The 14025-nt window shown below is 48.5% G+C and overlaps 1 protein-coding gene across 1 annotated transcript in view; it reads left to right on the top strand.

Annotated features, from left to right (window-relative positions):
* ATP10A (ATPase phospholipid transporting 10A (putative)) overlaps window positions 1-14025 on the top strand; it is a 1009168-nt gene that overhangs the window by 692657 nt on the left and 302486 nt on the right. The window contains exon 7 of the mRNA XM_069204275.1: window positions 4170-4422. Within this exon, the coding sequence (XP_069060376.1) occupies window positions 4170-4422 (253 nt within the window). The remainder of the gene's footprint in view (window positions 1-4169; window positions 4423-14025) is intronic.

Below are 14025 nucleotides of genomic sequence, written 5' to 3'. Positions count from 1 at the left end.
GAGTTCTCTTGGGTAGGTTGAGGATCAACCTCGCGGCTGCATTCTGGATCATGTGGAATTTTATGCATGAGTTTGGGGTTGGTGCCTGTGTATAGTGCTTTGCCATAGTCTAGTCGGCTAGTGATGAGGGCCTGGTTCACTGCCTTTCTGGTGTAGACAGGGAGCCATTTGAAGACTTTGAGGAGCATGCTGAGTGTGTGGAAGCAGGCTGAGGAGATGGCGTTGACCTGATGTCTCATGGAGAGCTCACTGTTGAGGATGATGCTGAGGTTGTGTGCGTGGTCCTTAGGAGTGGGGATGGGTCTGAGTTCCAATGGCCACCAGGAGTCGTTCCAGAGGGACATCTGTCTGCAGAAGATGAGAACTTTAGTCTTGTCCATGTTAAGCTTCAAGTAGTTGTCCCTCATCCAGGTAGATACATTCTTCATGCAGTTGTGGAAGTTGGTTTTGTTTGGGTGGGGTCTGCCTTGAGCAATAGGATGCGCTGACTGTCGTCAGCGTATGAGATGATATTGATGTTGTGTGATCTGACTATGTTCGCAAGAGGTATCATGTAAATATTGAAGAGGGTTGGGCTGAGAGATGAGCCTTGGTGGATGCCGCAGATGGTGGGCTTGTCTTGCGAGGTGAATGGGGGAAGCGGACTCTTTGGGTGTGCCCTATGAGGAAGGACACCATCCATCTGAGTGCGTCGCTTGTGATTCCTATCTGGTGCAGTCGGTCGATGAGTGTGTGGTGTGAGATGGTGTTGAAGGCTGCGGAAAGGACCAGCAGGATCAGGGCAGCTGATTCTCCTCTGCGGATGTCATCTGTTGCAGTGATAAGGGCTATCTCAGTTCTGTGTTTGGCTCTGTAGCCTGATTGGGATGGGTCCAGTATGTAGTTTCTCTCCAGGTGCTCGGTGAGTTAGAGGTTGATGGCATTTTTCAGGGTTTTGGTGGGAAAAGGGAACAGAGATGTAGGGCGGTAGTTCTGGAGCTCTCGTTGGGGTCTGTGGAGAGTTTCTTGAGGAAGGGTCTGACCTCGGTGTGTTTCCAGGCTTCGCTGAGCGTGGCTGTACCTTATGAGGCGTTGAGGGTGGTGACGAGTTTGTGGCTCTCGCGAGGGTAAAAAGTCGGTGGAGGCAGATTTGGTGGGTGCTCCTAAGTGGATTGAGTTCATGAGTGAGGTTGTGTTTGGTATGCTGAGTTGCTCCCATTTGGCGGTGGTTGTCATTGGGATGTTGAGGAGGACAGAGGGTTGGGGATCATCGTTTTTATGGATGGTCTGAATTTTGTTTTGGAAGTGGTTGGCTAAGGCGTCACAGAGTTCTTGCGAGGAGGGTATGGAGTTTTCAGTGGCCGACGGTCACGTACACTCTCTGACAATGGATAAGAGTTCCTTAGTTTGGATGGCACTGGTTTCAATGCGGAGGGTTAGGGCTATCCCACTAGAAAGGAAAAATAAAAGAAAATTACACACAAGACAGCAGAATACACATCTTTCACAAATCCAAAGAGAATTTGCCACACACTAATAAGAAACTAAATTTGCTGCACTTATTACACCTTTAAAAAAAACATTCATGCAAGGCAATGATACTCATTTGAAGTAATCAGTAAAAAAATTGTAGACCTACCAGTGCTAAAACCGCAAGCAGGAGCCACCAACAATGAAATCAAAAGTTTTGCACTACAATACAAAAGAGAAATAAAACATTAAAATTACAAATGCAAATGATGACAAGAAAAAAAAACAGATAACATTACAAAATACTCTTAAATCTGACCTTGAGGGCAAATCAGCATCAGAAGCATCCGCTCTGTTCCCAAGGAGGGGCCCAAAGCTAAGGCAAGAAATTGATACCCTAGAGTGGAATGACCCTTACCCGAGCCAAACAGCACTTCACACACCACTATCCAAAGGCCAGCTACACACATCGCCAGCCAGAAACCAGTCCACACACATTGCCAGCAAAATCCCTAGTTCAAATACACCATCAGCCAAACATCAGTCCACACACACCACCAGCAAAATGCCAGTACACACACAGCCAGGCAAACACCAGTACAGGCAGACCTTCAGCCAAACTCCAGTTCACACACAGAAACATATTCCCTGGTGTCTAGTGGATTAGAAAAAGGCTGATCTGCACTGCCAAAACACTTCCCCAATAATGGGGAGCAGCCCTTGCTGAAGGGGCCGCGCCTCTATGTGTAAATAACTTAATCCCTGGTGTCTAGTATTTTTCTGACTCCCTTGGGGGCAGATGGGCCTAAATCTATGTTTGATCTGCCCTCTGGGGAGCAGAAAACAGCCAAAATATTGCCACTATTAAAATGGAGTTACCCTTGCCCAGGGGGCCCACTCCCTGATGTGCAAACAACTTAATCCCTGGTGTCTGGTGGTTTTCTGCCCCCTTTGGGGACAGCTCGGCCTAAAAACATGACCAGCCTGCCCTATGGGGACAGAAAACAACCAAAATATTGCCACCATTAATGGGGAGCGACCCTTGCCCAAGGGACCGCTTCCTGATGTGGAAACAAGTTAATCCCTGGTGTCTATTGGTTTTCTTCCTCCCTTGGGGGTAGATTGGCCTAGAAATATGGCTGATCTGCCCCCAGGGGAGCGAGAAGAAACCCAAAATATTGCCCCTACTAATGGGGAGTGACCCTTGCCCCAGGGGCCGCTCCACAATGTGCAAACAAGTTAATCCCTGGTGTCTAGTGTTTTCTGCTCCTGGCATGCTTTGATGATGTCGGCGCATGGCATCTCACTGATGCCATCAGATCACCAGGGGAAGGGTTAGAGGTCGTAGAGGAAATGCTTCTGCTGCCATCCTTGGTGGGAGCATGTTGCGGGGTGGCCCATAGGGAGGCTTCCAATGCTTCCACTGTGGGTGGATCCTAGGACAACTTGTAGCCATCCTCAGCACAATCCCACCTTCTCTGCCGTCCTCAGCAGCAATGTGGTTAATAAATATAACATCCTTGTTGCACCATAGGAGATCAGTGTGTTGAGATTTTATTTTTCACAGTTTATGCCTTAATGGTTTTTGTCAGTCTGTCAGCGGGTTGGCTAACTTTTAGCACTTTGTGTTTTTACAGCTGTAGGAGTTAACCTACCCTGTGAATGCGACATTTTTCTTCTCCACAATCTTAAATCAAACTTAATCAGCATTATTTGGTTATCCATAGAAGAGACTGCCATCCCGTTGTCAGAGAACACTACATGTGCGAGGATTTATTTTTTTGTGCCCCGTTTCTGTGGCAGCTAACTATGCATCATGGAAGCGGCTAATTGTGAAAAACATGAGGGCTTTAATAAACATATGTGAAGCTCACCCACTCACGTCTAAGGAGCACAATGTCGTCAGGAAATTTTGTTGACGCTGCATCGGGGTGGCAACAGCTGTTATTGTTCCAAAGGCATGAGGCGGGTTACATGAAAGCAGTGACACTTTTGTCGGGGTGGACACAGGATTGCAAAGCGTTCCCCACAGAGTAGTTTGCAAGCAACCTACCCCCGTGTTTGCAACGGAATAGTTTACCATATGACAAGTGGGACATCTTCAGTTGTTGGTCTTAGTAACTGCATCCGCTTTCCAACTGTATTAAATCCTACAGCCGGAAGCAACCCCGTGTTATGCCCTGCAAGGATGTGGGGAACCATTACAGTCTACTTACCGCAGTATGGGCTCTCCTCTAGTAAAGTGACAGTACGACTCTGTCATCGTGCTTTGGAGGAGTCGGGCTGCTTCTGAGCCGTTGACATTGATTAATGTGATGCCAGTTGCAAGGATTGCAAGTTTGCAGGCTAAAGGACATTTGTGTCATCGTTTGAGCCTCACAAGAAAAAGTTAAACAAGTTAATTTATGCTGCGTGGAATAGTTTTGTCAAGTCATTGAACACTTCCAGAAGCTGAAAAGCAGGTGTGATTAACACAAACGCTGTATGTAAATCAGAGTGCAATAAAAACCAATTAAAACAGATTTATCACATGAATAAATACAGTGTAGCTTAAGTTTGTTCTGATTCCTATTACAAGTTATCAAAGAGCTATCACCGGGGAAACGAACTGAAAAAATGGGATATTGATTTTTCCGTATCTAAATTACTAAGAATTGGCAGAATTAATGAATGAATGAATGTCGCTGCCTATGCTGCTCACTGTTTTTTTTGTGTTCTAGGTGCTCATTCCAGTTTCGCTGTATGTGTCGATTGAAATTGTTAAAATTTGCCAAGTGTTCCTCATTCATCAAGATAAAGACTTGTATGAGGAGGAGACTGATTCCCAGTTACAGTGCCGCGCCCTTAACATCACAGAAGACCTGGGGCAGATACAGTACATTTTCTCTGACAAAACAGGGACACTCACTGAAAATAAAATGGTTTTCCGAAGGTGCACTGTATCAGGCGTGGAATACTCCCATGATGCTAATGGTAAGTTTAATAACTAGGTTGTCATCTAGCAAAACTGTTTTATTAGTGGTGTTTAAATATGTTTTAGGCGTTTGATTAAGGAATGTGTCTTGCCACGGCCACTAGAATGATGCGATTTTGTGGCTGCGGAGTATTTCGCCAAATAATGGATTTGCCACACAACCAGTCATCTGCTGTATAACCTGCAGATTTTAACCAAAAAATGTTTCTAGAGTAAACCAGTCAAAGTCCCTAAAAACACGACGACATGCACGTAGACCCTTCGTAAGGCCCTTCGCAAGGGTTGATAAGCCATCCCTCTGTTACTCATTGCTGTATTTGATTGTCAAACTGGTACTACTGAGGCGTAATATTTCCCAGTCAGAGTTACCATGTATAAACATTACAAACCAATGAAGAAATACTACCACAAATTTGCTACTTTATGCCACATACTTTGCCTTTTATTTCCCCATAATTATAGCAATGATATAAAACTAGAAAACACACATTGGCAACATGGTTTCTTGATGACACAAAGAGAAGCGGTCAGACACACAAAGGCACTCACAAACACTCTTCCATCTGCGACAGAAAAGTGGTTGGAATAGCCTAGAGCAGTGGTTCCCAACCTTTTGACTTCTGTGGACCCCCCACTTTATCAGTATTGGAACCCGGGGGCCCCCACTGAATCATTGGAATCTGGGGCCCCTCCAATGAGCCATTACTGAAAGCTGGGGACCTGATCTGTTAATATTATTACATTTTCTAAGCAGATGCGAACCCCCTGAGAAGGCTTTGCGAACCCCAAGGGGTCCCCGGACCACAGGTTGGGAACCACGGGCCTAGAGATTCCCATGTATGCCGTCCATGCCCAGGCATTGCTGCATGTGTCGTTTCCATCATGTAGGAATATTGCACAACATTAGTACCCCCAACACGTGAAATAGAAGACAGCTTCCCAGTTCGGATTCCCAAAAGTTAAACTTTTATTTTTTTAGAAGAAAATATTAATCTCTTGCAGGTTCTCTTCACTATTTTCCTAACTTTCTCCTTTCCCCTTTACTGTCTGTCTGCCTCTTGCTATAGGTCAAAAGATGATGCTGAAAAATAATCCAGGGTTCCTAATAATGACGCTCAGAGGGTATGCACTGCAAGGCCAGTCCACACACTTAAGTAGTCAATTCATATTTGGTCTGCCTGGACCTTCAAGGAGCCCGAGCTTTTCGTGGAAAATCTCCTCTGATGCGCCATAAATGGGTGAGGGACTCAGAAGGTCCCAAGGGTGTTACATGTGCCATTGTCGTATTTGCTTAAAGATATTTATTAGGCTTGTACAAAACGCTAGTGTCTGTCATTGTGAATCGATCACCAGCAGTCGACTAGTGGTTGTCCAAACAGGAGTCAGGTATATAGGAGTGCAAGCCCCGTCCCCAAATACACTATAAAATGATTGTACAAATTCTTTGAGAGAGTATACAATATCCATAATAACCTATGTGATGAGTGTGCAGGGGCTGCCAGCCACCCCCCTCCCTGCAAAACACAGATTTGACGATAGTAGTGACAGCCAGATAGATATACGGGGTTTCTTTTGGAATTTGTAAAATCAGGCCTTCTGACCTGCGGTAGATTTGTCCAGCCTTTGCAGTGGGAAGGCGTTTATTTGTCATGAGCCTAATGTCATTAAGGCCAGCTGAACATCTTTGATATTAACAAAATGACACCATCTGTGAAAATAGTAGTTCAGCTGTGTTAACTTTGTTACTCTCAGCGCTGTGCCCTTGTCTGCTGGACATCTGTTCTGCCATTCTCTTTCTGGCAGAAAATCGCCGAGGCTTCTGAAAACATCTGACCATAGTTTTCTTCTCAGAAAATGAAAAAGTGAACTAAATGCTGTCCCCTTGCTGCAGAGAAAATATAAGCCACTTCTTCTCTCCCATCTGTCATAGTTTGATCTGATTGAAGAGACCAGGAGAATTATTTATTTACTGTACACAATTTGCTATTTATTCAATTTGTTCAAGCACCCGTTTTTCATCTGGAAATAATCCTTTGTGTGCTAGAAATGAATTTATCTAAAAACCTTTTATTAAATCTGACATACAACTCTAACCGTTTTGCGACCCTCGTAATTAAAAACTGTCTCTCTCTCTCTCTCTCTCTATATATATATATTTATAATTATATAAACACATATATATATAATTTATTCACTTAAAAAAAACAAAGGTTACAAGGACGTTATAGTTAGGTTCTGAATTTACTTGCACAAAACGAGAGAAATTCAGCAGTTTGAGTTATTTCAAGTAACTATAACTCGCGCCCCTGCCATGCACAGTTTTTTTTCTTCAATAATTTGACTTCTAATGTTTCATTGAGATTTTTATTGATGTTATCAAAGTTGTCATGCGTGCTGTAATGTCTGGGCGAATTAGCAGTGCATGGCAAGGGTGCTAGTTATTGTTACCTTAGACCCCGAGTTATAAAATTAGTAATAATAAGTTCTAAAATATTTTTGGGGGGGCCCCGGAACCCTTCCCCACCCTCCACGGGCCGATCTCGGTCCTTGGGACTCCACCCCCCAGGGCCCAGTTATCTATCCTGGGTGCCCTGCAGAGCTTCCAATGTGCATTGGCAGCGGTCCGAACGCCACCATGTACCTGGCGGTGGGGGTGCAGCATGGCCGACCAGCAGATGGCCGCCACGCCACAAGGCTCTGCTGGGCGGGGGAATAAATTCTCCCGATTATCCTTTTGAGCAGCCTTCCGACCCCAGGGCCGCACTGCTAACAGCACCGGGAAGCTTTAGGAGGCTGCAGGTGGTGCTGATATTTCCCGGCTGGCGACAGGTGAGCAGACCCGCCTGGTGCCTCCGGGCGGGCCTTTCTGGAGGCGAGAGGCGCGGGCCTCGGCTGTGATGGTGGGCTGTGCCGCTGGCAGTGCGCTTGCTCCGGAGGCGCTGGGGGGCAACCCCTTTAATTTTGAACTATTTTGGGCCGCATTTTTCTCCCGTTGCTGGGGGCCGTGTCATTGCCGGACCCCTTTTCACTTTTTTTTGAGTGTGCGCGCTCTTGGTGGGTGGATTCCTGCCCCCTGGGGGGCCCGTTCGCCGGCCGGGTCCGGCTGCGGGCGCCTGTGGGGGTGGGGCCGAGCTGTAGTCAGCACATCCTTGGGGGTGACACAGGGACGTGACCCCTCAACATTTTGAGCCTCAGGGTGTCCCCTTAGCGGGATGCAGGGGATTTGGTGGGTACCCCTCCCTCCCCTCTCCAGCTTGTCTACGCACTAGGTGGCCTTTATTCTTTTTTCCTTTTTTCCCGGAGCCCGTCTGTGGGTGCTTGCGGGGCTGTAGGGCCACGGGAGATGCGGGGGCTGACCTTGCCGGCTTGCGGCTTCTGGGCCGGTGCGCTAGGTTGGTGCTTGCTGCGGCCTGGTGCCGGTGGGGGTTTGGATTGTCCGCCTCCTACCCCCGCCACTCCATTTTTTTTGCGTGTGGATAGTGGGCGCCTGCTTGATATGCCACGGCCTGGCGTCTGGACCTGAATTGGGCCTGGCTGTGACTGACTGCCGGGGCCTAATCGGTGGCGAAACTCGAGCCACAGGCCCCGGTGGTGTTGCGGACGCTTGTCTGGGCTGCTGTTGATATTATCTGCGACTGAACGGACGCTGCAATCCTGGTTGCGGACCTGGCTTGGGGGCCTTGGCAATTCGATCGTAGCTCAGGCTTGGTCTGACCGGGATCAGTGACTTGGAGCCCATACCCTTGTGGCGCTACTGTCCTGGGTGGCTTTGCCTGGAGGGTGCTGAAAAGGAGTGATGCACTTGTGATCACGGTCCTAGTGGCCTGTGCAGAGGATGGGGAAGGCCGATCATAAACAGCCAAAACTCACCTTTGAGGGGGGAGAAAAAGAGCGGTGCGGCTGGCTCTTCGGCAGACGACTCGTTACCTGAGGAGGGGGCTTCAGCTTCTTCCATTAAGGCTATGTTCTTAGACCTCAAGCATAGCCTGGCTGGCATTGATGCTAAGCTTGACCATCTAACTGAGCGGATGGATCGTTTAAAGGAACGGGTGGATGGTCATCAGGTCCGATTTGAGCAGTTGGAATCTCGTACTTCAGACTTAGAAGATGGACGCCCTGGAGACGGGGAGCAATTGCTACGCATGGAGCGCGTGCTGGAGGGGATCCGCAACAAGGACGAAGATTTGGAGGCCCGGTCGCGCTGCAATAATATACATAACATCAGCCTCCCTGAGTCAGCTGCTATGGGCTGTATGGAAGGCTATGTTGAGACGATGCTGTCTGCGCTATTTCCCGGTGCGCTCTCCCAGGTCTTGGTGGTGGAGAGGGCCCATAGGTCTTTGGGTCCGTGTCTGCCGCCGGGAACTCCGCTGCGTCTTATAGTGGTTCGCTTACTGAACTACCGGGACAGAGATACTGTGCTCAGACTAGCCAGAGAGCGTAGACCGGTGATTTACAATAACATTGAACGTAACTTTTTTCCTGACTACACCCCTGGAGTCCAGGCTGCCCGTTGGGCCTTCCTGCTGGTCAAGTGCACTCTAAGCCAGACAGACGCCAAATACTCCCTCATCTATCCAGCCAAATTACGTGTGCAGCATAGAGGAAAGCTGCATTTCTTTACTGATCCGAAATTGGCTGCCAAGTTTGCAAAATCGGTTCCCAAAAAGGTGCTGTTGGTGGGTTCGAGAGATTCTGGCAGAGAGAAGGGAGCCCTGAGTGACAATGACTAAATGGTCTTTGCTGAGCCGGGGGGCTGTTGGCCCTGCCCGCTGCCTTAATGCTGTTCTGTTGGTCAATGTTTCCAATACATAACATGGCTGTCTGTTGTACTTGTTGCATTGATAGTTCCCCTGCCACCCGTCCAGTTTGGGATGGTGTCTCTGATGGCGTGTTTCACGCCCCTGTGAATGAATCCTATGACACTGTTTAATACTGTTAGTTGGGATGTGTATTTGGGGGTTGGGTGGGACTGCTGCACAGACCCGTTTGGGGGGTCAGCGTGGGTGGGGGTTAGGGTTGTTCTGGGATTGGATTCTTCACTATGTCTTCCTTTCTTTGTCTTGCTTCCCTTTCTGCATTCTGTCGCCGTTGTGAATATGTGGTGTGGAGGATTGGGTGGCTGGGTGTCAACTCAGTATGACTGGGAATAGTGGGGCGCTTGTTCGCTGCCTTACTTGGAATGTACGTGGGCTAAATGATAGGCGCAAGATGAGACTGCTGCCTGCCTATGTACAGTGCCACGCGATTGACATTTGCATGTTGCAGAAGACCCACCTGGTTGTGGCCACCCGCAATAGGATAAAGGCTGGCTGGATCGGCGAGTGTAAGTCCACTGTTTACTCGAGCTATGCTAGAGGAGTGGCGATTTTGATTAGGAAGGGACTGCAGTGACGCACTGAAAAGACGATTGTGGATACGGATGGAAGCTACATTATGCTGCGTGGCACGCTGCTTGATAGGCCCTGTAGACTGGTGTCGCTTTATGGTCCAAACACAGACGACCTAGATTTTTTCCAAGGGGTTGGCCGACTGATTGACTCGCTGGGATCTGGGACCTTGCTGTGGTGGGGGTTTTAATGTGGTGTTGGACCCTGTGGCAGACTGTGAGAGTTCGGCTCGGCCGCAGCTTGTGGGGGCTACCAGGGCCCTTTTGCATGTGATGACTGAGGGTGCCATGGTAAATATTTGGAGGGTGAAGCATGGTTCTGACAGGGAGAGTACCTGTGTCAATTATGCTCATAATAGCTGGTCCCGCATTGATAGGTGGCTTGCCACCAGGGATGCTGAGCTCTAGACGCGCTCGGTCAGGCACATGGTGCGCACACTGTCAAATCATTCTCCAGTTCTGCGGGAGTTGTCTGTACCGGGCGGCCCCCTCGGGCCTTCATGTGGCGACTACCTAATGGTGCTCTTGGGGATCAGGTATTCCGAAAAGAGATCTGTGAAGCTATCTTGAATTACGTTGCTGAGAATCGTGGGTCTGTGGCTTCCGCTGTGACAGTGTGGGAGGCTTTTAAAGTAGTGATTCGTGGTATCTGCATTGCTAAGCAACAGGGAGTGTTGAGGGCACTGAGGAGGGAGCTGGCGGAGCTGGAGACCCAGCTGGCTGATTTGGAAAAACGCTTGGTGGCGGATTGGTCGGGAGACATTCTGGCTATATTGAGAAGCAAGATGACACAGTACGAGGAGGCTGCGCTGCACAAGGTTTGCTTCTTCTGGAAGCTTACTGCGGTGAGAAGATATGGTGAAGGGGAGAGAGCTCGTCGTACGCTAGCAGGCATGCTCCGTAAGCCGTGGGCAAGTGATTACACTGTAGAATTATCAGATTCAGCAGGTGACCATTACACTGGTACTGAAGAGATTAAACGTGTTCTCACTGAATTTTATGCCGATCTGTACGCGGAGCCTTCTAGATTAGACGCGGCTGCGTCAACTGATTATTTTGAGGATATAAGTTTGTTGTGGCTTGAAGATTCGCACTGGGCACACCTACATGCCCCCTTTTCGGTGGATGATGTGGTCCAGGCGATCCGCAGCTTGCCGGGTGATAAAGCTCCTGGGCTGGATGGCTTAACGGCGTCCTTTTATAAGGAATATGCAGATATCCTTACGCCGCACCTTTTAGAGGTCTATGCGGAGGCCCTTGATACAGGGGTTCTCCCTGCCTCGTTGCGTGAGGCCCTTATTGTGACTATCTTGAAGCCAGGGAAAGATCCGTGCAGCTGCGACTCCTACCGTCCTCTTTCATTACTTAATATTGATTGTAAGATCCTGGGGAAGTTAATTGCTGCGCAGCTGCAGCCCTTGCTCCCATCCCTGGTGTTATTGAACCAGTCTGGCTTTGTACCGGGCTGCTCCACAATGCAAAATTTCCACACCTACTTTGCAGTTTGCAGAGCACTAGACCCTGATGTATGCGCAGCGGCGGTGCTTTTAGATGCTACCAAGGCTTTTGAGTCTCTGGCATGGCCATACATGTTCGCCCTGTTGGCTCGAGTGGGGCTGAGCTCCAGATTTATACAACTGATTCGGCTGCTGTATTCAAGGGCTTCTGCCTGGCTGAGAGTGAATGGGACCATTTCTGACCCTTTTTTGATAGCTAGTGGCACTCGTCAGGGCTGTCCATTATCCCTGCTGCTTTTTGCAATTGCAACGGAGCCACTGGCTGCTCGATTGCGGCATCATCATAATCACAGAGGTTTGACATTCAGGCAGAGGCCACTATTAATTTCTATGTATGCGGATGATGTTGATTTGTATGTCCATGACCCACAGCGACATCTTGATGTTCTGCTAGATGAAATAGTTTGTTTTGGGCGGCTCTCTGGGATAACCATCAGCTGGTCTAAGCCGGTGGTGGTACCTCTTTCTGCGGTTACAGCACAGGTTCCCTCTAGATACTCAATTGACTGGGCCGACGGCCCGGTGCGGTACTTGGGCGTCTGGTTGAGCCGTGATGTCACCACGTTCTGGTCAGAGAATTACAGCAGGGCTCTTGTATGGTTGGAAGAAAAAGTGGAGATGTGGCGTTTGCTGCCGCTTTCGCTGACCGGCCGTATCGCCATAGCGAAAATGGTAATTCTACCAAAGTTTCTATATCTGTTTGTAAACCTACCGCTTGTTCTCACTGTGAGTTTTTTTAATAGGCTCAGATCTGCTCTGGTGAAGTTAGTTTGGGCCGGTAGACAGCCCAGAATTTCGTGGGAGAGATTGACGCTTCCGTTTGATATGGGTGGGCTGGCGGCCCGGATTTAGAGCTTTATTATTATTGCACGCAGGCACATTTTGCACATTTTTGGCTGTGTCCTGTAAGGTATTTGCCACATTTGGCACCTGAAGCGGACGTTATATGGCCTGATAGACTGTCATGGATGATGGGGAATCCGTTTGGACCCAGGTTGCGTGAGATTAATACTGTGGCCTGTACGGGGAGGGCCTGGTCCGCGCTGCTGAGATGTGTTAAAGTGAGTGAGCCGTTTCCACCTACGATGTCAGTTTTGGATGTTGTGGACGTGCAGCTGTCGGGGGATGCGCGTGTGCAGGAGTTCCTGCGCGAGTCTGGCCTGGCTACCTTGGGCTCCTGGTTTTCTGATGGACTGGCCATCTCGGCTGAGGCGGCGTTAAGTGGTGGGCTTGATACTGCGATGAACCGGCTATTTGTGCTCAGAATTGGGGCTATGCTGCACATAGACTTATTACCAAGCTTCATGCCTGTGTGCAGAGCGAGTCACCTGGAACTGAGATAGGGGCGAGAGTGCGCTGGGAGGTGGACATTGGTGAGGCTATTTCAGACGTTGTGTGGCGCAGCTGCTGCGCGCATATGAGAGTTGTCCCCTAATTATTGATTATGCCTCCTTCATTTTAAGTTTTTACACCGGCTGTATCATACTCTCAGTAGTTTGAGACGCATGGGGCTGCGTGTAGACGCGCACTGTTAAAGATGTGGGGGCCCTGATGCAGACTTTTTTCACCTCGCATGGCGTTGTCGGAGGAGCGCATACTGGATGGAGGTGCTGTGCATTATTGAGAAGATGACTGATATTGAGCTGCCACTTGCTCCTAAGTTTGCCCTGTTAGGCTATGTTGAGGGGGTCCCAACTGTTCACAGAAGATTGATAGGGCTGCTGTTGTTGCTGGCTAAGCGCAGGGTTGCGATGAGCTGGGGACGTGGTGGAGTGCCTCGGAGCCGTGAATGGCTGCGGGATGCTTCGTACTGTCAGGAGCAGTTGATACACTGGGAGCTCATGCCTGAGGGCTTGCGTCCCAAAGATGTATGGGGTCCACTGCGTGCTTTTTTGTTAAACTGAACTTTTGGCATGCTTCCTATAGCATGTACTAGAAGGTTCTCCATTCCCCTACGCTACCCTACAAGGTTGATAGGAATATTAACGCTATTTAGGCGGCAGAAATGTTCTGATACCTTTTTTCCTCTCTCTTTCTATTCCTCTCTTTCCTTGTCCACTCCTTCTCTCTTGTTTGTTTTCTTGGTTTGTATATAATGGTTGTTATCAAGTTTTCTTGACCTTTAATGTGCTCATTGAGAGAGCCTTGTAGTGGATGGTAAGATATTATGCACAGTCAAGCTGAAATCCTGACTGGCAGACATTGTGAGAAGGTTGTATATTGCTGATAAGTATGCTTTGCTTGTTTTATGTGTTGTTAATTCTGGCCTGTCAGTTGTGGGACATTGATTGTACTGTTATCACTGTTTTATAATAAAATTAATAAAAAATGTTTTTTTTTAAAAACCTGGCGGTTATGAGACATCTGCCTTATTCCAATTGACTCGACCATTTCCCCCACACTCTACCATGTTTTTTGGGACATCCCCGGGCCTTATATACAAGTTTTTCTTGTTGGGCACACCAGTCGACTCCCCTCTGCCAATGCAACCGGGTTTGAGGGATAGGATTGTTCGAATTTGGTGGCAATATCGTGCTTGGCCTCTAAAAGAGTGACCCCCCAGGAAGGACCTGTCTGCCCTTGAGTCGCCAGTGCCTTCCATCACCGCCCCAATAAGATCAGTAAGGGCAAGAGTTCCCATTCCCATCCCAGAACCTCAGTCATTTCTGACACTACAGCTGTCCACCAGGTTTTAA

The sequence above is a fragment of the Pleurodeles waltl genome, chromosome 8, assembly GCF_031143425.1.
Source record: "Pleurodeles waltl isolate 20211129_DDA chromosome 8, aPleWal1.hap1.20221129, whole genome shotgun sequence".
Lineage (NCBI taxonomy): Eukaryota > Metazoa > Chordata > Amphibia > Caudata > Salamandridae > Pleurodeles > Pleurodeles waltl.
Note: the sequence above shows the minus strand (reverse complement) of the source record. Positions and strands in the feature narration are given on the sequence as shown.